The 25,926-nt window shown below is 38.3% G+C and overlaps 1 protein-coding gene across 1 annotated transcript in view; it reads left to right on the forward strand.

Moving 5' to 3' along the window:
* Nucleotides 1-25,926, forward strand: part of etfdh (electron transfer flavoprotein dehydrogenase) — a 27,228-nt gene continuing 1,302 nt past the window's right edge. The window contains exons 1-12 of the mRNA XM_084719729.1: nt 1-211; nt 1,500-1,658; nt 3,053-3,282; nt 3,540-3,621; nt 4,543-4,661; nt 6,041-6,118; nt 6,739-6,885; nt 7,577-7,717; nt 15,627-15,770; nt 18,330-18,498; nt 19,774-19,956; nt 21,402-21,623. Of these exons, the coding sequence (XP_084575855.1) occupies nt 181-211; nt 1,500-1,658; nt 3,053-3,282; nt 3,540-3,621; nt 4,543-4,661; nt 6,041-6,118; nt 6,739-6,885; nt 7,577-7,717; nt 15,627-15,770; nt 18,330-18,498; nt 19,774-19,956; nt 21,402-21,623 (1,705 nt within the window). The 5' untranslated portion in view covers nt 1-180. The remainder of the gene's footprint in view (nt 212-1,499; nt 1,659-3,052; nt 3,283-3,539; nt 3,622-4,542; nt 4,662-6,040; nt 6,119-6,738; nt 6,886-7,576; nt 7,718-15,626; nt 15,771-18,329; nt 18,499-19,773; nt 19,957-21,401; nt 21,624-25,926) is intronic.

The following is a 25,926-nucleotide window of genomic DNA, read 5'->3' on the forward strand; positions in this document are numbered from 1 at the left end:
CTAACGTCTCTGTTATGAGACGTATTTTGTAAGGTATCTCGGCTCAACATTTGTTTGCAGTGCGGGCAGCTTACACAACATTTGCACTGGCAGTGAAGTGAGAACACCACAGCTTTACCTCGGCTGATTTGTACAAAGAAAACCACTGTCTGCTAGTGAGCTTACACTAGCTGACACATAATGTTTCCAGCTAGCAGATATTCAAGTAAAGGTACGTCGGCTAATGGCTAGTTAGCTAACATGTTGGGAGCTTGCTGTGCTGGACTTGGGCAAAGCTAACATGCTAACAGTTTAAAGACAGTTTTGTCAGATGTTGCTGCGCGATTTGTGTGCTCACTGCAGTCTGTTATAGATGATATTGAAGTATTTTCTGTGCGCCTGACTTTGTTTTAGAGAAAGTCCAGTTAGCTCACTTTTATTAGCAACAAGCTAAAATGTAGGTTAAAGTTGAACCAATATATAGGTCACTTGAACAGTGCCCTTGTCCTGGCTTAACTTATAAATATACGCTTTTTCAGACATGTAATTGTGTTGTTAGTAAGTTGACGTTGTTTTGAAAGCTATTCAAAGGGTTTTGTTGTCTAAGAAGGATGTTTATTCTTAGCCTCGGACTTTGAATTTAGCTTAGCTACAGTTGCTCATTCAACTCTGTGCTAGCTGGCATGGTGCTACTGCTGCAACATTGCTGTTGCTTGACAGCTGCTTGTCATTTCCTCCATATTAGTTATTAAAGCTTCTATAATAAGCCTGTTGTTCGCCTCTGTCATGTATTTGTAAAAGTGTAATTTCATAAAAATTAAGCGTTACTTTATTACTTTATTAAGCGCTACTATATTACTTGAGCGTTACTTAATAACGCTCAAGTAATATATTTCAGATTACCCCCAAATCCATAAGATAGTTATCAAGCACCATTTTCATACTGGTGGTAATTACAAAGTAACAATTTTTTCTCAATTTACCCCAAACTGCCCCCAGATTTCATGTTAAGTATGTGATAATTCAAAAGTGTCATTTTCATAGTACTTGCTAATTATCATGTTTACCATGAAATTTGGGGTAATGTTGCAGTTAAGTGAAATGGTAGTTACACTACATATAATGTATGTATGTAATAAACATTTCACAACTACATGAAAATGGTCCTTGCTAAATTATCACATACTCAACCATGAAATTTGGGGGTAATTTGGAAGTAATTTCAAAGAAAATTAAGTGACTTCAAATATATTACTTAGTAATTTACACCTATTGACCCTGAAATTATGGGACCTTTAAATTGAAGCATAACCAAAGTCTTCTTACTGTATTATGTCACCTGTCTGCAGTGGTACAGTCTTATGTGTTGTTATTTCATTGTATTCCGTTAATGTTTTATCATTTGAGAACCAGATCTGGCTCAACTAAACCAGTATGCACCTTATCTACATATTGAATGGCCACATGCCCACCTGTTTGAACTGACTTTGACTGGGAGCTGATCTCTCTCTCTCTTGCAGCCCACAGGTGTATCAGGGCGCTGAAGACTGTACAGACAGACTATGCTGCCCCTCAACTGTACACTACAGTACACAGACGAACATGCTCTTCTGTGGCAACGCCCCGCATCACAACACACTACACCATCCATTCTAGAGATAAAGATTCAAGATGGGAAGGTAAGACACTGCATTATCTAAAATTCATTATAATAACCGATATCATAAGTACACACCTTCAGGATTGTTTCCTGTTTCCTTTTACCCTTAAGAACATGATTTTTTTGGTTGCCTGATCTGTGTTTTTACACTGAACAAAAGTGACCCAGTTTTATTTATTTCATCCTTCACAATAAAGCTCACAGTGCACTTCCATTTATTACATGCAGCCAGCAATAAAGTTACCAAAGCCAGTTAGCGAAATATTTGAAAACTGATAGTATGAAGAAAACACAAACTGCATTACACCTTTCTTTGATGACTTTCTATAATATTTTCCATTATTGGCTATAGTATTTTGTTTAATATAGTATGTCTAAGTAAGTAGTATAATGGTCATGGGAAGAGAAATGCCAGTGAAGATGGCATGAGGGTTGGACTGGATTATCCAAAGTCTTTTTATCTTGTTAAAACTGATCAAACTTTGGCATTATTCCAATTTGTGAGTTCATTGAGTTTTTCCCTTGCTATTTCGTAGATGCATCTGTTGTCTGTTTTTTGGTAGACTTAAGGGTTCATGTGTAAAGGCCTTTACACACCAAGTATTATTCATCTGAAATTGTGGGCTGTTTAAAAATAAATGCAGTCTCATGTTATGTCAATCATGTTTACACATCAGCTCTGAAACGTTCGTCTGTCATTAAAGTTTCTGGAACAGGTTTCTGAATTTTTTAGCATCTGGTGAATGAAGACTAGAGGAAGAGGATTAAAAAGTGGATGAGGAAAGCACGCAGTCACTCTGATGGAGATGGAAAGGGAGGACAGCTCAGCCCCTTCATGTGACCAAATGCAAGACATTGTGAGAGAATAGCGACAGCTTAGGGAGGTACCTTCAGTGAATCAAGGGAGAAAATGAGAGAAGGAGTGAGAGACAGATCAGAGTTGCAGACTGATAAGGTGTCCATGTTTATCTCCTTGTTTTATTGTGTGATGTTTGAAACAAATAGAAGAAGAAAATTCATTGTGCAAGGTTTCTGGGCATGAAAATTTTTATCTGATGAATGGTTTAAAAAAATGCATACAAAAAATACACATAGACTGAGAAGGTTTGCAAAGACCATACGTTTTATATCGTGAGGAATCGGTGTAAATAAGTCCAAAACCTGGTATTTTTGCCTATTAAAATTTTGCTGTTTCTCCTCCTCTTGGAGGAGAAAAAAAATCACATACTTGTCATTAGTTTGGTTGGCTCCTCTGCCAATAAAGACTTGCCTAATGCTGTCAGTTTTGGTGCAAGGCTCTGTCAAGTAATCCACACAGGGTTGCAGTTTTCCTTTTAATACACTGCAAACTGAAACAGAATGCAATGCCTCTCAAGTTCCTCAGTATTTCTCTCTTTTATGGTCCTTTTCCAGGGGTCGAAATGGAGAGATTTGCCGATGAGGCAGATGTGGTGATAGTGGGTGGGGGTCCTGCAGGTCTTTCAGCGGCCATTCGTCTGAAGCAGCTAGCCAATGAACATGAGAAGGAGCTGCGAGTGTGTCTTGTGGAGAAGGCCTCTCAGATTGGAGCACACACCCTGTCAGGAGCCTGTCTGGAGCCCACTGCCCTCTGTGAGCTCTTTCCCGATTGGAAGGAACGAGGGGTGAGTGTCTTATACAGCATTTCTTCTTTGTGTGTTTGTTGTGTTGACTGGAATCTACAAAGATGTACTTCCTTTGTACTGATGTTTTCAACGCTGTATGTAACATAGCTACACATACTGTACATACTAGTATATATGGGGTGTCATACATATGTGTGAATAAGCATTTATTTGTGTTAATGTCAGAAAAAATATATGCACACAAATCCCTATGAAGTCAAACTCACAACAACACATATTGTGCTCTTATACTTCAGGCTCCCCTGAACACTCCAGTGACTGAAGATGTGTTCAGCATTTTAACAGAGAAATACAGAATTCCTGTCCCACTGTTGCCAGGTAAACGCCTGTCTTTTTTCCAACAAAATCTAATAAAAAATGGTGTAATACTCTTTCATTTTTCAGTCTGAGATGACATTAATATATTCTGCCCCACAGAGATAGTGTTTCATCTATACCTTCATGGTTTCAGCCAGAGATCAGAAACATTACTTTTGAAACTATATGTATTACTTACCCAGGCTTCAATTTAAAACTAACAAAAGGGTCCGTCTGCATTTCAGTTTCAATTACATGGTGTCTGGAGTGAGCAGACATATTGAACTGATGCAAAGATAAGATGAACACACTGACAGTCTAAATATAGTCATGGGGTCTAAATTTCTATATATGTAATTTTTAAATTCAATTATGTGAAGTAGGGCTATCGCAATATAAAGTTTTCACTTCACAATTATTGCTGCCAAAAAATTCCCAATAACAATGTTAATGCAATATCTAAAGAAAAATTGAAATAATGCTATCATTTAAATTAATCTTAAACTTTGTTTATTGTGTGTTTTGTCTCTTTTTTGGTAAATGAGTTGCACTCAGTATGAGTGTAGGGAGGTGGAGAGAGTGTAATAATGAGTGAACAGCATACAGTATATGTTTAAGAGCTGCTGGATTGTTTATGTTATATAGGCTTGTGCCAAAGCTGATTTTAATTAACTTATCAGGAGACATTACAGAAAACAATGCCTAGAATCTGCACCCTACTGTGCATTTAGAGACGCCTCTGGTGAAGCGGCACGTCTATGCACTGAGCCCCATTATTCCTTGTCTTCTCTTTTACGTGGATCTGACCCAGTGCTCCTCTGTTCTCCATATGCATGCTCATGAAAACTTTTCTCTGCACTTCAGTTGTTACACTTCCTAAAATGATGGAACCATAGCACGGTGCTGATTTTATATGTGCATGATTTTTCTCACTGTCTGAAGGTCTGCCCATGGTGAACCATGGTAACTACATTGTGAGGCTGGGGAACTTTGTGCGCTGGCTAGGGGAGCAGGCTGAGGAGCTAGGAGTGGAGCTGTATCCTGGTTATGCTGCAGCTGAGGTGAGACAAATTTTGTCAAAATGTACCATAGCTGGGTAGGTTGACCATGGCGGTCTTAATTTTGAGGCGTTTTAATGATTTATGATTTTTCTTAAAGTTTTGCCACTTGGCCTGACTTATATGCTACAATAGAGATCAAACTTTGAAAACCTACAAGTGTTGACACCACTGGCCTTGTTTTATGATGCACAATCTCGGAACCCATCGGCAGTCATCTGACTGTGATTGACCCTCTGGGGACAACGGCCGGTGTTTTGGGACTTCTGGTATAGCCAGTGGAACATCAGATAACAAATAACAGACAACAGATGTCCTGGCCAAGACTTCCTCTTCCTGATTAGCAACTTGTGAGACAAAAATGAAGTTAGAGCCAATCTTTGCAAACAAATTTGCAGAATAAGAATGCATGTACTTAAAAAAAAAAAAAAAAAAGCTAAATTGCCTTAAGATGATACCCAGGAGCTTTCGAGATTGCATTTCGGCCAATGCGTCCCACCCTCTTTTGCTCTCACACAGATTGTTAACTGCATGCAACCACCAACCAACCAACCACTTAAAGATGATTGGTCAGTTCTACTGGAACTACAAATGGAAACCAGAATCTTGTCACTTGCTTACAGATTCTGCACTCCTATGCAGATATCTGTTAATAGAGATTAATGAAAGAATGATGGCTTTAAACTTAAATCTGTCTTACTTTGTCTTGAAATCAATATAGTCAATAATTGCCCAAACTAACAGTAAACCTGCCCACAAAAGACAAAAAAAATCATCATATTAAAGATCACATCACTTTACATACATTTATACACACATACATACATTCATTTTTACAGCTTTTTTGCAATTTATGTTTTTTATAGAGAATTTCAGTTTTTGACTTACAACATGGGCTTTTTTCAGCATGACAATTTTTTTGTATGTAATCAACTATCAAGAAACGAGTACAAACAAAAGAACAACACTCAAGCTCAGGCTAATCATATGAAAGAATCAAAATGAGTCAAGAAGAAAACAAAACAACAAAAGAGAAATAACTCATGTGAGGAGAGACTGGGGGCAGACTGGCATGATCATGTTTACAACTTTCATTACGTCACTTTAGATATCTGATAGTAAAATCATTTTGTCTATTGTTTACACCCAATAAATAAATTACAAAATAAAATCAGGTTCACTGATATTAGAGCACTGTATCCATTTGGCCGAGTATGAATTATTGTAATATAGGTGGTTCATTTTTTTACATCTTTGCAGCTTAAACAGTTGATTGGATCCAATGTTATAGACTGATTATAGTTTATCTGTATCAGTGGACATCAAACATATTACCTGCCCCCTCTTAAGTGTTAACCTTTATTTGTATTATTTTTGCTAAGGTCCTGTTTCATGAAGATGGAAGTGTAAAGGGAATTGCTACCAATGATGTAGGCATCGCCAAGGATGGCTCACCGAAGGTATTGTACAGTAAAAAAAAATGTAATTTAATTGCACTGCTGAAAATGTATATTTGCTGGCCAGTCTTTGCAGTGTGTAATACACATGAATAGCTTGGATACGTCAGGCCGTATTTGAAAGGATATAAAGGTCACACAATCCAGTAGGGGCACAAACACCTTTTTTTAAAGCATCAAGCATTGAATATGACATTAACTGACCTCCTTTATTCATAAAAGATTTTTTTGAAAAAAAAGAGTTTGTGTATGGCTTATAAATGGAAAAAAATGAAACTGTCCTTTTGAACAAATGTATTCTTTAAAGAAAATGGCTAAACCTGTAATATGTCATATACTGTGCAAACAGTATATTGTATATCAGAGTAATATTATGGTTACAGTTTTTTTGGTACATCATTCAGTACTCTATTATAGCCATTCAGAAATGTATTTTTTTTCTCCTTTGTCAGAGAAGGTAGGAGTTGATTTTTTTCCATTTCTGTCTGATTAAATAAAATCCTCTACACAAAAAGCTATTCAGTGATTATTAGCCCCCCCCAGCTGTACCATTATCTGTATTATGTTCAGTTGATTCTCAATCATGAAGTATATTAATGCATCCTGCTTCCCTTTTGCGTCAGGATGTTTTTGAAAGAGGAATGGAGCTCCATGCTAAAGTCACGTTGTTTGGAGAGGGCTGTCACGGGCACTTGGCCAAGCAGCTTTACAAGCAGTTCAACCTGCGCGAGAACTGTCAGCCGCAGACCTACGCCATTGGCCTGAAGGAGGTAAATAACATGTACTGTTCGTGACCTAAATTTCCCCTTAATCTGGTTTGACTGATCATTCCTAATGAATAAAGTCCATCCTGAGGAGACTGATAAAAGTGGCTGCTGGAGAATGAGCAGTGTGTACACATTGTGGTGTAAATTCATGATTTAATTTTAGTCGCAGTAGAAAACATAAATACTCTTTGCTCACCACAATCATGGATATTTTTGACATTTAGAAAAACATGGCTGAAGTACTGAAAGCTGCCACAAACATCTACTATAGCATGTTATATAGGGTTACTGTAGTAACTCTGTACTACCCTAATAAAGTGATATATTATGCATGCCCACCCTTTCAAAGCACACCCAAATATAGTGTCTGTTGGAAAGTAATACGAATAGATAGATTTAAAGCAGGGGTCAGCAGAATGCAGCTCTTTTGCCTGCTCCATTGCTCGCTGTGGCTTTGACTGCGTAGCCCAGTGTTTCTCAACCCTGGTCCTCAAGTACACCAAATAATAATAAATTTTAAAAAGTCTAAACTTTGCCAGTCTCCCTTTTTTGCTAGGTATGCAAAAAAGAAAAGTCTCAAAAATAGAGATTGAAATAATTGCAGCTCCAGACAAATTTTCAAAGATAGTAAAGATTGCGTATCCCTGATTTAAAGGAATCCTTTTTTTTTTTTTTTTTTTTTTTTTTTTTTAAGGTGTGGATGATTGATGAGAAGAAGTGGAGGCCAGGCAGAGTGGAGCATTCTGTGGGCTGGCCCCTCAACAGGAACACATATGGAGGATCCTTCCTGTATCATCTGAATGAAGGAGAGCCACTAGTGGCCTTGGGCTTTGTGGTGAGTAGCTTTGTATTTGGGGTGTCACCAGGGCGGAATTTGTTCCTTCGTTCGTTCCTTCGTCACCATCAAAACATTTAAATAAAGGTTGTGTGTTATTTGATTTTATCTGATCATTTCTGTATGCCCCACAGCTAAGCAAGTGACCATTTGTGCTGTTAAATAGTGAAATAACCTTTGTGGAATTCAGAGTTAGTGTTGTTTGTGTAATTATCGGCATGCACCTATGAGGCGTGCATGTTACTTATTGCCACCTATTGTGGCTCGTTTCAGGTTATGTGGCTACTGTTCCTATGGTAATGTGTTTACATATATCAGTCAACTATAGCTAAGCACTCAATCAAATGTTATACCGGCTTCATGAGGAGTCTGATTATGTTGAAGTTGAATATTACTTAGCAGTAAGTCCACATGAGCACCGATTTTCTCTCTGCTGCAACTGTGAGTTGACATACAGACGCATCTCACTGCAAAAACTGCTGTCTGTCTGATTGGGCTTTTGCTTTAGTGATGATTATTAAAAACTTAAAAAAGGGGTTATGTGATCTGCATATACTTCCTCACTTAGAAGAAGACAATGTGGTAGAGCTCCTGTGCGCCCTGCAGCATTAAAGCTAAATTAGGTCATGCTTGTGCAGTGAGTGAATGAAATCCATAGACAGACAGAACACAATCATTTTTGTGGTTGAAAATAGAACTTTAAATCCTAATTCCCCCCCCCCCAATTGTGCGCAATCCAGAGACAGAAAGGAAATGAGCAGTTAATGAGAGTTGATTTTGCACCCTCACCTGCTGATTTTGAGTGATTATTGCAGAAGCTCAAATTAATAAAACTAAGCAAAACTGTCATCACAAACAAGGCATTATTCATTTAGCTTCAACAGCTCACACTTAGACAGAGTTGCCCAATCTGCCACTCTCTGTCTGTGCTCTGGGACCTTATGATTTAAAAATTTAGAACTGGATGTCACGGTAGATTTATTCATCTCAAACTGTGGATGTTCAGTTCAATAATGGACCTCCTCTGTTCAGTGCACCCTGTGGCCCAAACAATTACTGTCACATAGTCTGTTTACGTCTAAGTACTTGCCCATGCAGAGAAGAGATTCTAGAGTGCAAGTTTTACCTGGTAAGTTTTGGCAATGCACTAAGCAAGCAAGCAGAATTTAGTTATATGGCACCTTTAACAGACACCAATGGCAACGTACTTCACAGTCAAAGAAATCAAATCAAATTAATAAAACAAACATAAAACATCAGCATATGGTATTTTATGTTTTAATCATGTGCTTTTATCTGCTCCCCGTGTATATTTTGTGTACCCAAATGCCTGTGTGAACAGGTTTTAAACTACTTTCAGAGTTGACAGAGTTCAGAGTTCTCAGGCTTAATGGGAAATTATTGAAAATCTTAAGGCCTACTGATTGAAAAGAACAATCTCCCTGAGTCATGAAATTATCAAAGGAACACTTAGAAAACCCTGAGTGGAGGACTTAAGAGCTCTGTTCATAAAGGGTGTATAGAAGGTTAATAATGTATTGTATATCTGTTGGATTGTGTTGAGAGCCTAGCAGCATCATTTTCGACAGTTTATAGATGGTATAATGAAGATTGGGACAATAATCCAAACTTTGTCTGCGTTTAACAGCAGAAAATTCTTCGCCATCCAGTTCCTAATAGCATTTAAATGCTAAAACTATCAGCTATATCCTTGGTTTGCCAAGCTCATGCTGTGCTCCTGACATCCAAATGGCAAACACAAAGGAGAGGCCAGCGCTGGAGGATCCTGCCATGACATTTAGATCCAATATATGGGAGCATCACAGTCTCCTGGTTAGTTACACCCAAAAAAAAAAAAAACTGTGTTCCGACATTTTCAACTGAAGTCGAGTACATCTGTGGAAACACTTCAAACATTCTCATTTTGGATGGTGTCACCTGAATGTGTCAATTAGCATAACAAGACAAAAATGGACCAGAAGTAAAGTTCCCTCTATTCAAAGTGTCCAGACAGCTTCTTACTGCTGATTCAGACTGTGCCAAAGCAATACCTGATGCTGCGTTTAGCGGAGCAGATATAGAAACCATAGTTGGCCATACAGAATATTTAATTTAATCACACGATCAAAGTGTTGAGCCCTACTTCAGTATGTCTTCACATGTGCATGTTAGTCAGTCCTGCCCCGATTAAATGAGTGCAAGCTGCAGTTGTTCAGCGATAACCAACATGTACATTACTATACTGAGATTAGTGTTGTTATTATTTATTTTTTCTTATTGAAAATATGTCATTATTTCAGTGCCTTAACTGTTACAGTCAGAAGTATGGCCACTGAGCTGCTGTTGAATGGTTACATTTTTCAGAATGAAATGTCAAAAAGGCTGTATTTTCCCTCCTGTACTGAAAACACACAGAACCATGACTGAGTTATGTACCGTACTGCGAATTTTACACCTCTATTTGTACACAGTCTGACAATGACATAAACAGATGTGACAGCTCCATGTCATTCAGGCAGGTAAAGAACCACAGGATAATACTTGAGCTTCTGAATAAATAGCCTTGAGCAGCTTTAGATTATTTCTGTTTTTTTTAATCCTGTAGAGGAAATTAAAAAAAAAACTGTTTTTTTTTTTTTTTGCATGTAATTTACATAAATTCAATGACCATGTCTTTTGACTTGCCATTCTGCACATTCTGCATTTACTGGGACAGTTGCAGGTCATCTCCAGCCCTGTCGGAATAGATTAATGATGATAAGTTTATTTATATAGCACCACAATAAAACCATAAAATAAGAGCTTATAAGACCAAGAACTTAAAGTTACAGTAGGTAGAAAGCCTAGAAACAGTTGATTGTTGAGTCTTATCTCCAGGAGGTGAGTTAGGTTTTGTTTTCTTTGTCCTGAACACTTCCTACCAGAAGAGCAGCATGCGCTTCATGTGTGCACACAGCAGTTTATCATGGCAGTCACCTATATAGCAGAAATCTGAAAGTACAAACAGTGACAGATGAGAGAAACCCCATTTCAAAGCACGGAGTTTCAGTTAGAAGCTACAGAAGTACTTAGATGTGAACATAAAGAGACTTTTAAAATCGTCCTCTCTGCTGGCTTGCATACACATTGCCTGAGTATCACAACACTTGCTTGTTGGAGAGGGAGCAAGGAGGCTCGGCTGTGGTTGGCGGGATGTGACTGCATCCCGCTTGGAGACTCATTGGGCTCACTTTGGTCCCACTCCAGAGTCATTCTATCCCGGGCGCAGCTTGGCGCAATAAAAGTGGTGGTGGTGCAAATCAGCTGCAACATGGTTTGACTTGGTGTGGCCAAAAATGCAAGTTGATTCTTTCCTTTACATCCCTCCTCTCTTTACTCTCACGAGGTGGCTTTGAAATACATTTCTGCAGTAATCAGTCAACATGTACAGAGAGACTAACCCGGGATTTACACCAGGCGCGCCTGCGCCGCAGAACGGCTGCGCCGCGGTTTACACCAGCAGCGTTTCAGAAGCGTTTCAGCAGCCGAGCGTTTTGCCCGTCTGATTATGTTATTTGCTCTGATTTTGTTGATTAAGTCCTCTTTCCTTGCTCTTTGTGCTTCTACCATGGATAAGCAGGCTACGTAGTTAAATTGTTTATTTTCTGTCTGTCTTTATGATCGCGAGTCTGCACGGGGTCTTCTTTTGAAAATCAACCGGATTCTCTCCTGTTTTCCGTGCCTGACTTCCTGCCCGTTCAACCTGCTCTGTGCCAATTGACGCGCCATCCGTCGAAAATAGACTTGCTGCATACTCTCCGCGGAGCGGAGCGCCGAGCCGCTTCTGGGATGCTGCTGAAACGCACCGCGGCGCTTCTGGTGTAAATTACAGCATTGACTAGAATGGGTTCTATTCCCCTGCGTGCCGCGGCGCAGCCGGGCCTGGTGTAAATACGGGGTAAGTATCTCACTGTAAACAGTGTGGTCGGCTGCTGCACAGAGGTTTACAAGCAAATGTGAAGATAAATCCACTTTTTAATCACAAAAGTTTAAAAGAAGAAACGCTGAGCTCTCGTCTGGCTGGGCCACAATGTCTTCATGGTTTGCTGCTGCAGACGGGTTGAGAAGCGGGAGTGAAGATAAATTCACTTTTAAATCCCGAAAGTTCAAAACATACACTTTGAGCTCTCATCCTGCCAATAAAGGAGCCAGCATCAGAGCGACTCCGGTATTTCTTCCTCCAGAAGATCCAGTCTGCCACCGACCCTCTCATCCAGAGCTCTCTGGCTCTGAGCAGCTATCTATTGTGTCTGTGTGTCAGCTAACAACCTACTGGGCTGAGCGTGTCACTCATTAGCTGGACTCTTTTAATATTCTCTTTCTGATAATGCTGTTTTGTAGCGACTTTTCCAGTAGGACATCCCGCCATAGATTCCGGATTTCACCAAAGGAACGTGTGTGCACAATTGAAGTAGTAGAACAGCCAATAGGAATGCCCAGTCTCTAGAAACCTGTGATTGGTTTAGATCTACTGTCACAGCCCAGATTTGCTAAAGCCTGACAAAACAGAGCCAGGAGAAGGTGCAGATGTCTAGTTTTCTCTCACACCACTTGATTTACAATATGCAGAAAAGTTTTTGCTCAATGATGCAAAATAAAATGCTGCAAATCACCTGCCTTTTAAGATATAAGCGGAAAATAAGTTAAATAGTTACAACAAATGCCAGCAGTTAATTAAAAGTATATAAAAGATATACTTGAAAAGAAAAGAATACTGAATCGGTCTGCCATATCTCCAGGGGGGTATTCCGTCAAGGCTGATAATGACATCTGTGCTTAAGTGAAAAAGCACAGTTTGAATTAACTTCGACTTCCACTCCAGGCTTAAGCTGTCCACTAACACAATTCAGCCGTGTCCGGGCAACTCCAACTCCAATTAGGGTTGCACAAGCTGCATTGCAAGCGTGCATGTAGTCCAAAAGCTGCCCAGAGAAACAGGAAAACAAGACTGATTAACAGGGAGGGAGGGAGATGGCTTGACAGAAAATTGCTGATAAATAGCCAAGTGCCTTCCAACAGGTGCCTCAGTAACTTAAGCCTAATTGACAGAGCGACTGCCCAGTGTACTGAGGTGGTGTCCTTAGAGCCCCAAGTTCATGTCTGACTTACAGCCCCTTGATACATGTCACCTTTTTTATCTCACTCTTCATGTCCATGTTCAGCTGTTCTGTTTAACAAAAAACAAATTTAAAAAAGTTATACAAATGTGCTTATTGTTTTATTTGTTAATAAATATCTTCATTCTACAGTTTCTGTGTAACCACACACCTTGCTGCAGGACATAATTATTCAGATTGCCATTATCAACTACACAATCAGCTACTGTTTGAAATATTTTCTCTTTCACTGGATGTCCGTTTGATTTCAAAATGTCATCTGCTCGACATTGAAAGTCACAAACCTGAAATGGAGTACAAAAATCTAAAACTTAATAAGTTGCAGATAAAGAAACTAAGAAGTTTAAATTTAAACAAAGCAGAAGGTCATGGTTTGGACTTTATTTTATGTTTTTTGTCTTTACAGCTTGAGCAAAGTGAGTGAAAGAATAAATAACTTCAAAACAACTTTGGCACACTTTTTTCTTGAATTATAAATGTGAAGCTTTTAAATGAAAGGCTTCATTCCATGTCAAAACACACAGTGAAAGTGGTAAGACATGAGCATCACTCTGATTTTTGTTAATACTTGCTTTGCAACTAAAATAAATATGTAAATTCAAGGTCTGAATTTGTGTTTTCGCATGGAAAGACGTGATGAGAGGGCAAAAAGACATTTTATGGAACCGTTGTTTTGGGTTCTTGTTTCTGGGACCAGGACAGCAAAAGCCCAGTCACCTTTACTGACAGGAGAAGATTTTGGAACCATTAGTAGGGACCTATTTGCTGATACCAGAATAAAATGTACTGAATTAGTGAAGCCTAGAAGAGATGAAAGCATGGCTGACCTTTTTTTTAAGTCTGTAGGAGGAAGAAATGACCTGATACTGGGTAGCTGTCTCAGTTGAGCAAAGCAGAACTGCAATGTTTGAGCATCAAAGGACAAATCAGAATCAAAAATAATCCTCGGGTTGTAGGCCTGTTTTTGAACATAATTAGACAAGGCACCCAGACTAGAGGAGAGATTATTAATGCTGCTAGTACAGGGCCACAGTGGGTAAATATAATGACATCTGATTTCCAGTCATTCAATTGCAGGACATTTTTGGACATCCACGTTTTAATTTTATAGAGGCAGGACATGAATGAAAGAAAGTTAAAATGTTTTTTCCATTGAACATTAAGTTAGTAAGTGAGTGAGTGAGTTCTGCTAATTTAGCACTGAAGGACATTCAGTGATTTGACCTGAGGGTTCTCCAGCTTTGTCCTGATTTGATCTGCTTGGGGTTGTTATGCCAAAAAATGAATCCTGATTTTTAGGCTCAGGAGCAGGCTGTTTTTAAAACCTCTGTACACAGCTGTTTTAGTATTCTCTCTGTCCTCACCAGTCTCCCAGTTCCTGCCAATAAAAAGCATCTCTTTAGCATGATGCTACCACCATCATTTCACCAAATATATTTAATCGAGTCTGGTGGTAAGCAGGCATTTCACTAAACATTCAGGCCAAATTAATTTTTTTGTGTCATTAGACTAATCTATTCAGTCATCAGCTTGCACCTCAAGGAGCCAGTATCATCCTGGCAGCTTTCATCTCCCTGACCAAAGTCTTTCTTGTCTGGTCTTAATTTGGCCAGACATCGAGCTCAAAAGAGTCCGTTTTTCATCATGAGGTAATCTAAGGGGACAACACAGTCCATGACCTGGTCTGGTTTTTTCTCTGACATGCACTGCCAACTTTGGTAGCTATATAAAGCAAAATCAATGCCTCTCGAGTCTAAATTATGTCCTCTGAGTTTAATTTTGTAGGTGACCTTCAGACGAGTTCTAGAGGGTGGCTGGGCAGCTCAGTGGGTAGAGAATTTGACCCATGTGGTGAGGCTGTGAGTCCTCTGCAGCAGCCGTAGGTTTGACTCCCGCCCATGGCCTTTGCTGCATATCATTCCCCCACTCTCTCTCTCTCCCCCTTTCTAGTCATATCTTCAGCTGTACTAAAAATTAAAGGTATAAAAACCTAAAAAATATATATATTTTAAGATTAGGTGCACCCTTGTTTTTTGAAAACAAGGGTTTTTTTTTTTTTTTTTTTACAAGTGTTGAAAATCCCTGAAAACACTTTCAAGTTTATAAAAGAGGATTTTATATAAAGTGCTTGAAACTTTCTGAATTTGAAACAGCATTACTTTTATAATAAATCACTATCTGCCTGAGTAGTTCACTTTATAGATAAAGAAATCAATAAAGTTAAAGAAAGCCAAGTTGCTTTTGCCTTTTCAACAATGAAGACTATTTTGCTGGAGCCTCACTTATCTCTTTGTGTGTGGCTTCACTTATTGTAAATCTGTCTGTCTTTGTTAATGTGGGCTCTCTATTGTAACAGTGATGTAACAGTCATTAACAAGAACACACTGGGAGGAAAACTGAACTCAGAACAAAAACTGAAAAGAATATTGTAGATATTTGATGTAATTGTTTAAGTGATTCTTTTCTAATGGCTACTCACATACAGGTGACCCATTTTAAAACATGAAATTTTGTTATATTTTCTTTTAATTTGTTACCCGTCCGTAGAATTCTATCACGAAACATGATTTTGATTGTTTTTATCACAGTAACATCTATGGTAACAAAGTGATACAGGGCCAAGTCATTTGAAACATATATAAGTGTCATTTTTTGCAGCTGTAAGGTGCTGGAAAAACTTGAAAAGTGCTTGAATTTGATTTTGGGAAAAGGTGTAGGAATGCTGTAATTAAACTTTTTTTTTCTTACTGCAGGTTGGTCTGGACTACACCAATCCTTACCTGAGCCCCTTCCGGGAGTTCCAGCGCTGGAAACATCATCCCTTCGTAGCCCCCACATTAGAGGGAGGCCACAGGATTGCATATGGAGCCAGGGCACTGAACGAAGGAGGATTGCAGGTATATATCTAGAATATATATTGTCATTATAAGTAAGGATTCTTGTTTTGCAACAACGTTTTCCTATGAAACTCCAGCAATGTTTTGCAAACTAAAAATTAAACCTGACCTTCAGTTGGTGCGAGGGTGAGTAGATAATCCCTTTTAAATAAATCAAACCCCAGAATTGACCAAATGCTAAAAGATTGAGTGAAGCTGTGTTAATTTGGAAATCACTTACTTTATATTTATGTAATATAGGGAAGACTGCAGTGCACAACTCTGTTAAACTAGCCAGTTTCCCCACAGGCATTGTTTAAATATATTATTCCTACTTTCAGATTTAATTGAAGCCATCAGCAGAATTCCAAATATAGAATCTAATTTACTCAGCAAACATATCAGTGCTCTTACAGCTGAATGACGACAGAATCAAGCTACTAAAACTGAATCTGCTTATTAATGTATTTTTCCCATTACTGATACAGTATTGTTTATTGTATACATTGTATCTATGAGCCTTCGAGCTTGTTAGTTTCTTTTCTCTAATCTGTTTTAATTGGTTTCTGGTGCTTCCTGAATCAGGATTTTAAAATGAAAGTTCTAATGGAAAGACAGATAACGTCCTTTATCAGCCAGATATGCAATATCGCTCTTATTACAAAGATAATAGAATATGATTAAGATAAGTTATTGCGGTAAGAGCTTATTATAACACATCACACCTCCATTTTTGAGCAGTTTCATTAAACTATGCCGAACCACTGGTTTGGATTCTTCCCTGTGGAGGTTTTCCAGACATGTCCAAGTGGTGGAAGACCCAAAACAGGTTTGATGGATTCCCACCTGGCCTGAGAACACGTAGGAATGGGGAATGGAGAACCGGTTCTAAATTGTTCAATCCATCATAATTGTATGCCTCTGCACTTATCAGTTCCTTTTATCAATGCCAGAGTGTTTTTCTTCATCAGTTGTGTGATGCTAAACACTGACAAGCAACGTCAAACTAAAGTGTCTACACTGCTGGAAATTTGCAACAAGAAGGAGTTGTGGCAGAGAGAAGGAAACTGTCCAAAGTGTGCCTTGATTTCACACAGAAAGATGACAAAAGTGCCAGTTTTACTCTGTGGTCAGACTCAGAGATAACAGTTACATTGATGCTAAAAACCTGTGCGGGCCTTCTTTTTTCCACACAGGAAATTGATCAAGAATCAATATAGAGTTAGACAGATAAGCAGTCATTTACCATCCCTGTCAAGAAAACACCAACTGTTTGTTGATCAGCTCTAACCATGTGATAATTAGTGTGTCAGTGATAATATTCAGTAGAATTATGGAGGACAATTTTTTTGTGCACAGTGTCCTGGTTTTGAGGCTTTGTCCCTGTTTTTGATTAGACCAGAAGCCTGCTGTAACCTTGCCTGGTTTCTATCAGTGTACACCAGGTAGCACATATAGAGCAGTTTTAACATACGATCTCTGAACAATGTCATGATAATCTGGTCAGGACATTGTCCGAATTTGTCCTTTCACACATGTAGCACACAACAGGAGATAGTCCATATCAGACAAGTTCTCAAATGTAGAAAATGCTCAAAACAGTTTAGGTGAGGAGTGGTGCCTGCCAAGCACAGAGGAACAAGGAGCAAGGAGGAACATTTTTTGCGTTGCGTCTGGGTTCAGGTCCCGGACGAGCCCCCAATAAATAAATTTAATCAGGAGAAAAAGGAATGAAGGAAAACTGACACATAAATGCAAACAAAGGTTCTTTTATTAAAAAGGCTAACAAGAACACAAACACTGAAGACAGTGAGTGCCTTTGCTAGCTGGCGGAGCTAGCAGAACCTGGGCACAGGAGGGTACAACCATACACAGACGCTGTGGCACGTAACACATATCGTAAATAATAAAGAGAGGAATTGAAATGACCGGCAGATAGTCTGTATGAAAATAAAACACTAAATGAAAGAAAAGAAAGCAGTATACAAGCAGAAAAAAGACGAAGCACCTACACACCACACAGCGTCATCAACATACTCACTTGCTTGCTCCAGATAATGAGCTCTAGTGAGCTGGCAGTTTTAAGTCCAGGCCAACTGGACACATAAAGCTTCTCCAGGTAACGTCTAGGTAAGTGCAGAGTAGCAGTGCATGTGTGAAAGGGCCTCAGGTTCCTCAAAACCACGATAAGTTGCACAAAACATAGCCAAACACAACATATTGATTTGCACTGTGTATAACAGCAACCAAATTAAATTCTATTTGCTTTATTGGTTTGTTGAACAGTATTACCAAAGCATTTAGGAAAATATCACATGACACAAAGGACATGCAGCACTTTATCATTAGAATAACAGTACATCATCACCATTATAATGATATACACATCACTACTACAATGACTGAAAAAGAATCTTATATGTCACTATGATAACAATTATTTAAATAAAAAGACTTCATTGTCATTATAATGTAGTCTTTTATGTCTAATTCTCTAAATCTGGTTAGAAGTTAAGGTCCTAGAAAGTAGAACATGAATAAGCTAAAAATTGACATGAACACTCTGCTTTTTCTCTGCAGTCTATCCCAAAGCTGACTTTCCCTGGAGGGCTGCTGATTGGCTGCAGCCCCGGTTTCATGAACGTCCCAAAGATCAAAGGCACCCACACAGCTATGAAGAGCGGCATGTTGGCTGCTGAGGCCATTTTCCCCAAAGTCACAGCAGAGAGCGTGGAGTCAGAGACGACAGGTACAGAGTTAAAGACCCATTAATAATCTTGATAGTAGCACCAGTAGCTGTTTGTATATTATTCCAGTTACTTCATGATGGGATGGGAATTTTAAGGTTCAGTCAGTTAAATTATGCAGAGTGTGGACAAAATAATATTAAGACGTCATGGAAAAAATGGTTTTAACTCAATGCTGCGTCGAGGCTGGGTCATATCAGGTTGAAAGTTGGGTAGTAACATTTGACAGCTAGAAAAGATCACACAATAAACTCTGTTAATGTGAATTTCCAAAACAACCAGAGAAAACATGACAGAGGTCCAAAGGAGACAAACTGTGCATCAATCACAAAACTACAATGCGATAAAATTGTCTCAAGAAATCACTTTCCGATCAGACAGGCTGCACTGTCAAAGATCAGCCACAGGTTGAAGCTAATCAATAGGGCCATGATATACAGTACTGGGTGCTGACAGATACTTTGAGTTGGCGAGAGAACGTCATCCATCTTGGAAGCACTGTGGTGACGCCTTTGCTTCAAAGTTTTGTTGCTGTCTTTTTTAACATTTTATTAATCCTCTTTACGTGGGTTTTTCATGCGTTACAGTGTGGCATTAAAAACAACAGCATGGGATTAACAACAAGACAAAAAAATACATAAATTCAGAAAGTTGAAGCACTCTGGCATTAAAAACAAAAGAAAAGAAAACAAAAAAATCTAGAAAATAGAATAAAAGACAGTAGGGCAAGCTACAGGGTTCCGTATCAACTAAATGCTTGCCTGAATAAGTAGGCCTTCAGTTGAGTTTTAAAAATGTCAACAGAGCTTGCATGTCTAATGTAACTTGGCAGAGTGTTCCACCATAATAACTAAAAGAGGTAGAGGCTAAATGTAAGAAGGTGCAATTTCATTAAGAGTTTTAAATGTGGCCTTCAGATCAGTTCTAAATGAAATGTCAAGCCCGTGCAGGGTAGCTAAAACAGGAGTAATTTGCTCTCTTTTTCACTTCGTCCTTGTCGATCTAGTTGAAGTCTCCGAATCAGCCTCTTTGATCAGTCAGTGAACAGTGAATTGCAGTAGTTCAATCTGCTAGTTTTCTTAAGAAAGGCTTTACTTTGTCAACATTTCCCAGGAGAAAGGCTGCTGTCTTGCTCTCTTTGCTGATATGGGGCCAGAAATCAGAAAAAAAACATTAAATTTGGCAAGAGCAGAGCAGAAATAAAATTACACTTCTTCAGTTTATTTTATTTTAAAGTGAAGGACTGAAAAATGGTGTTATTATTTTAATCCTCGCAGGACTTCATATACCTGAGTACTCTGAGAACTTGAAGAATTCGTGGGTGTGGAAAGAGATGTACGCAGTAAGAAACATCAGGCCGTCCTTCCACAATTACTTTGGCCTATATGGAGGTATGGTCTACACCGGGATCTTCTACTGGATCTTCAGAGGAAAAGAGCCGTGGACCCTCAAACACTGTGGTGAGTATCATGGAACAGAATCATTGTACAGCTTCAGTCAAACATTTATTTTTATTTGAATACACTGGGAAAACTTGTGTTCATTGACTGAGTTTACATGCACAAAATATTTCGGCTTGTGACCTCATTCTGAAAGGTACAATGGGCCTGATGCAAGAACCACTCAGACAAACAGATTTGTTCTAAAGAGGGTTGGTGGAGTGATCTAGGAATTTTCACATATTTTGAATTTTCTCATAGGTATAAACACAATTTACAAGACCAGACCTGTTGTAGACTCATGTGCAGTCAGTCTGCTGTTATCCAAACCCAGGTTTTTCATTGATTTTATTAGTTTGAAGACATTTTGAGTTTGAAAAATAAATTACACTTCATAATTATGTCGACATTTTCTTGTTTGGCTGCATTTCAAACTGTAGTGTACTTCTAAATTTACGCATGAAGCCTATCATCATTAATTTAATGATGTATTATTACCTACTGTAAGTAGGCACATGCCATTGTTCAGCTGATATTGAGCCTCTCTCACCATCCACACACCATCTGTTTGTAGCTTCTAAACTTTAGTCAAATTTAAGGCCTTCAGCTGTGTGTGGTTGGTGAAATATTATGATGAGATGGTTCACTGTGTTGGTATGGGAACTAGAATTTGAAATTTGTGGGTCAGTATTCTAAGACAAAGGAGCCAACTCATGAGGATCTTCACCACCTATCAACCTTAGTTTCTGAGAATATTCCACCTTTTCCTGGTGACCAAGTCCTTCTGAGTTTAAGCATTTCCACACATTTTCCTGAACTTTTCCTTAGTTTTGACATGCTAAAGTTGGCTTAAATTTAGTATTCAGCATGTAATCCCTTCTGTTGTTTATATTCCAGTGGCTCCAACATGGCCACGCCTTCAGTTTACTGACCACACTGTGACTTGGGTGCAAACACTCCATTGAGAAGCATAATCTGAATGTGTTGTATACATCTAAAGAATGGTCATAAAACTTGAATAATATTGCCATATTCCACAAGTCATAGTCAGACAATGCTCCATTCAGAATAAGGCCAAACAGAATATGCTGTTTACATGACCTGTATCTGTGGAAAATGTTGTCAATGTAGAGAAAAAAATCAGTAAACATGTCTTATTAGAAAGTCCATAATAGAGTTACTGTGATTAATAGTATTCATTTGTTTTTACACTGGTTATTAAAAGGAAAACAGCTACTTGAGTGTCAGCTTTGCATAAAAAGAGTTTGTGTCCATAACCTTCAACCTGAATGCATCAAGAATATTACTTATATAGCTTATACAGCAGAAAAGTTTTTTTTTTTTCAGTGCAGTTAGTTGCCGCTTAGCACAATGCCAGTAGTTTCTCTTAAGGTTAGGTTTGAGGTCATCTTATCTCAGGAGAGAAAATCAACATTTCCTAACCAGCCGTGCCCGATCTGCTTCAGGCCTTGATGCAGACCAGCTGAAACCGGCTAAGGATTGCACACCTATTGAATATCCCAAGCCCGACGGCAAGATAAGCTTTGACCTGCTCTCGTCTGTGGCCCTGAGCGGCACCAACCACGAGGGAGATCAGCCCCCCCATCTCACCCTAAAGGACGACAGCGTCCCGGTCGCCAGGAACCTGACCATATACGATGGGCCTGAGCAACGCTTCTGCCCCGCAGGTAACAATCATCCATAACACAATCTATCAGGGCGCAAATAAGAACGTTTAAGCATAATGGAGTACACTGGGTTCCCTCTTACTGTCCATCTCTTCCCTCTGCATAAAATACCCAAGTAAAAAAAATGGACAGACAAGCAAACAAAAGGAGAACCAAAAAAATTAAAAAAAAAAAAAAGCAAGTATACTTAAAGGGATAGTTCACACAAAAATGAAAACTCAGTCATTATCCACTCACCTCATGCCAACTGAAGGTCAGGCTTAGGTTTTTTAAATGTAGAAGACATAAAATGCCTCCACACTGCCTGTCTAGTGTGATCCAAGTCTCTTACTGTCACTCCACACACACCCAGTTCAAACGGTGTGCACACGTGTGCTTTTTTTGATTATCTGTTCCAGGAAATTATCAGTAGCTTAATCAATAAAGAAAAATGTCATTAGTCATAGCTGTGAATCTGCTTTAATCTCCACAATTTAAAATACACTTCCTATTATTGTCTTTCCTTATTCTTAAAATTCACACTGTAATGCTCAGACCAGTTAAGCTGCAATTAACATTGATGACTTTTCTTTGTCAAGAGCTCAAAGTCCAAAACTAAACTACTTTCAATTTTCTATGATATAAACAGAGAAAAAAGTAGCAAATCATCATGCTGGAACCAGTGACAGTTGGGTATTTTTGCCTGATCAGAGACTCAAAATTGTTGTAAATTACTTTTCTGTCCCCCCCCCCCCAAAGATCTATTTATGTTTTATTATTTCAGCACAATAGTGGAAGAAAATTAAGAAATTACTTGACATGGAACACCACTCCAACCTGCTTTCAACTTCAGTCCCAGCTGCCAGATGTTGACGTCTCTGCCAAACTTGTCAGCCTTTGCTTTGAGATAAATAACTCACCCGGGTTTTCTTTCGCTTACTCAAAGCAAAGTTAAACACAGTTTGATAGATTTTTTTTAAAGCTGAGAGCAGAGGACAGAACAGAGACTCTGTTGTAAACAACCAAACTTCAATAAAGGAGAAAACACTTCAGTTCTTTAATAAACAGCAAACACCCTGGTGGGAACATGCTAGACTTAGATGAAAAAACTGCTCCAGGGTCCTGAAGATTCCTGTATGAAAGACAGCTTAATTTTGACCATGGTGCACCTGCAGAGGTGTTACAGTCCGTTTTGACAGATCCAATTAATAAGGAACAGAAAACATTGCAACTTTGTCTCATCTGTACCCTGGAAATACTGAAGTGACACAGCTGCTCATTCTTCAAGTCTGAAAAACAAAATCTTAATACTGCAAAGAAAAAAAAACACTTTATGAGTTGTAATGATTTAGAGTGTTTGAAGTGTTTACACGAGGTTTCCAGATAAATACAAAGAAAGGTTTACACCTGAAATACTTGTTACCTTTGTGTAAAAGAAACATTTTTCATGCAAGTTCACAACAAATGTTGTTTTAATCAATACCAGAGGTTAGAGTTGTCACAACACTAGAATTTGAAATTTCATACTGTACCAGTATTAAAAAGCAGTACTCGATACCTCTTTGAATACCATGGATTATTTTTTCTTAACAACCTACACACAGTGTTGGTAAAAGAAATCACTGAACACTGTCTGGTTTTGCTGCAGGCCAAATTTCAGGCAGGATAATAAATAAAGACTCAATTGAACTGAGGTCTTGAATGAGCACTTGGATCATTGTTTTTATAGCTGCAGTACTTTTGATACATACAGCAACTTAACATATACTTATACAACTATGTTTGTTCCTTTAAACATAATCAATAATGCAATGTGAAAGCGAAAAAACAACAATAGTGTCATCTTTCATGTGTTTTAATTCCCCTTCCTCATGTCTGTACTTCACAAAAATATAATCTATACATCTGTGTGATATGTTTACTTTGTTTGATTTAATCCTGCTGTGCATTCCACAAAATCAGTCCACAAATTAATATGCAAACAACTTTCTTGTCCACGGGTCACTGGGACGTGGTTATTGTTGAACCCTGAGTTGTGTTGGTAAAGCCAGCCGGTCTCAGGTCATTGGTCCTGTCCAGTGGAGCAGTTGTGTTTGAAAAGCAAAACTCAGTATTTCATCTCAGAGACTGTGTCTTTGAATTCTCTAGAAACTTTGAAACTAAATGAAGCGAGACAGTTGTGACCCACAGAGGTGAGCTTTGACAAAGAGTGGGAGAGACTGGATGAAGCAGGACAGAAAATTACTGCAGAAACTGTGCAACACTGCATCTTTGAATTAGCATGATTAATTATGTTTATAATTAGCTATGAACTCAGCATTGTTGGCTGGCATTAATCATAAAACAGTCAATTCTAGGAAATAGTAAATCCTGACATAAAGCAGCGGGAAATTGTGACAGCTGTGCAACTTTGGAGGGTATAACTACATTTTTAGAGGCTAAAAATATGTTTTTCAACCCTGACTTCATTATCCTGTCACTATAATCACATGTAGTGTGTAACAAACAGATTACTGTGGAATCTCACACTGTAGTGCATGTAAAGGTTTTTAATTTTTATTCACTTTTGCCATATATATATATATATGTGTGTATATATATGTGTATATATATGTGCGTGTGTGTATATATATATATATATATATATATATATATATATTTTTTTTTTTATTATTTATTTATTTTTTTTTTTTTTACTTGCAAATCCCATCAAATTATCAACAATAACCTTCAATTTCCTCTCAAAGCCAGTGCCACTGCCAATTTCAGATCAGTTTTATGAAACCAAACATGAACCACACTTATATAGTTGACAATACATTGATCTGTGAATGACCAACTGTGATCAATCTAAGCATGTCAGTTTTGCAGTCAGTGGCTGTTTCAAGCAGACAACAAACATGGAAGCCCTCCTCAGTCTGCTCCAGCGTCTTGCCTGTAAACCTTTTGCTGCTGCAGCGGGCACCAAGGCAGTCATTAAAACCACAGTAAAACTTTTGAAACCAGCTGGGCAGCTCAGATGAGTCCACAGCAACGCCTCTGAAAAACACTTTCAAACCATGTTTTCTGTCAGGCTTTATCACTGTTATTTGTCCCTGGTAATATTTGTTACAGAAATGGAAAAAATCATCAAAACCTTGCAGAGAGCATGGGTTATGATGCTTTTTTCAGTAAAAATAGACGAGACATGTTTGACTGTTCTGTGAGCCTTCAGATTTCAAAAGATTCATTTTACCACGGGGAAAATAGGATTGGAAATACCAGAATCAAAAAGCAGACGATTCTCCCAGTGTTTTTTTTTTTACTCTTCTCCTGTCTACTTGGGGTGTGTGCCGCATGTCCAAAGAAAATACACAGGACATGAAACCAATAATCTGTTGGTTTTTGCTGCGGAAACTTAACTAATCGTGTGTTTGTAGAACTGTAACACCCCTGACACTTAAACTGCTTATCGATACCCTTCTTCTGCTTTTTTTGCAGAAGTAACAAGTTAAATTGAGTAATTGCATTTAGCTACATTTTTAAAAATATGTAGTCAAGTGAACATACACGTTTTTAGCTGTTTTAAATGTTATGTAAATACTGAAAGCAGCATCATTTGTCTAGGACTTAATTGATATTTTGGTACAGACGAGTCAGGAACCAGTAGCAGTTTAGTAGTTGTTCTTGATGTCCATCCCCCATCACAGCGCAGAAGGAAGAGTGCAACTACTTGCGGACAAAAGGCCTTAGCTGATGACCGTGTGGGTGTAAACATTAATGTCGTCTTAGGTTGAGCTGTAGTAAAAATAAAATGTGTAAGATGGACACTACAGGTTAGGGCAGGGCATTGTGGCTATTCCATACCATACAATATATATCTTGATATGCAAATTATCTCTGAAATAATGAAGTGTTGGAGCAGGGCAATATTAACAGAATTGCAAAATTTTTGTCCAAATACCTCAATACTGTGACAATATTGCAGAGATGTCTTTTGGTACTTTAACAAAATACAACTCAATGAGATTTTTGATCAATAAGCTGCAATAATTATTCAATTAAATATTAAGTTGTTTATTAACTAGTAAAGTATTTGCCAACTCTTTTGATAATAACTTAATGTTTTTGAGACATTGGAGGAAAAAAAGTCAAAATTTTCTGATTTTAGCTCTTAAAATTTAAATATCTACTGTTTGTTTGTTTGTTTTGTTTTTTGGATGGCACGTTGGGCTTTGTGAAAAACTGATCAACATTTTTCACAATTTTTTGACATTTTATGAACCAAAAAACTAATTGATTAATCAAGAAAATGATCAACAGATTAATCATTAGCTGCCACCTT

Source organism: Lutjanus erythropterus, chromosome 5 (genome assembly GCF_056507025.1).
Source record: "Lutjanus erythropterus isolate fLutEry1 chromosome 5, fLutEry1.hap2, whole genome shotgun sequence".
Taxonomy (NCBI): Eukaryota; Metazoa; Chordata; class Actinopteri; order Lutjaniformes; family Lutjanidae; genus Lutjanus; species Lutjanus erythropterus.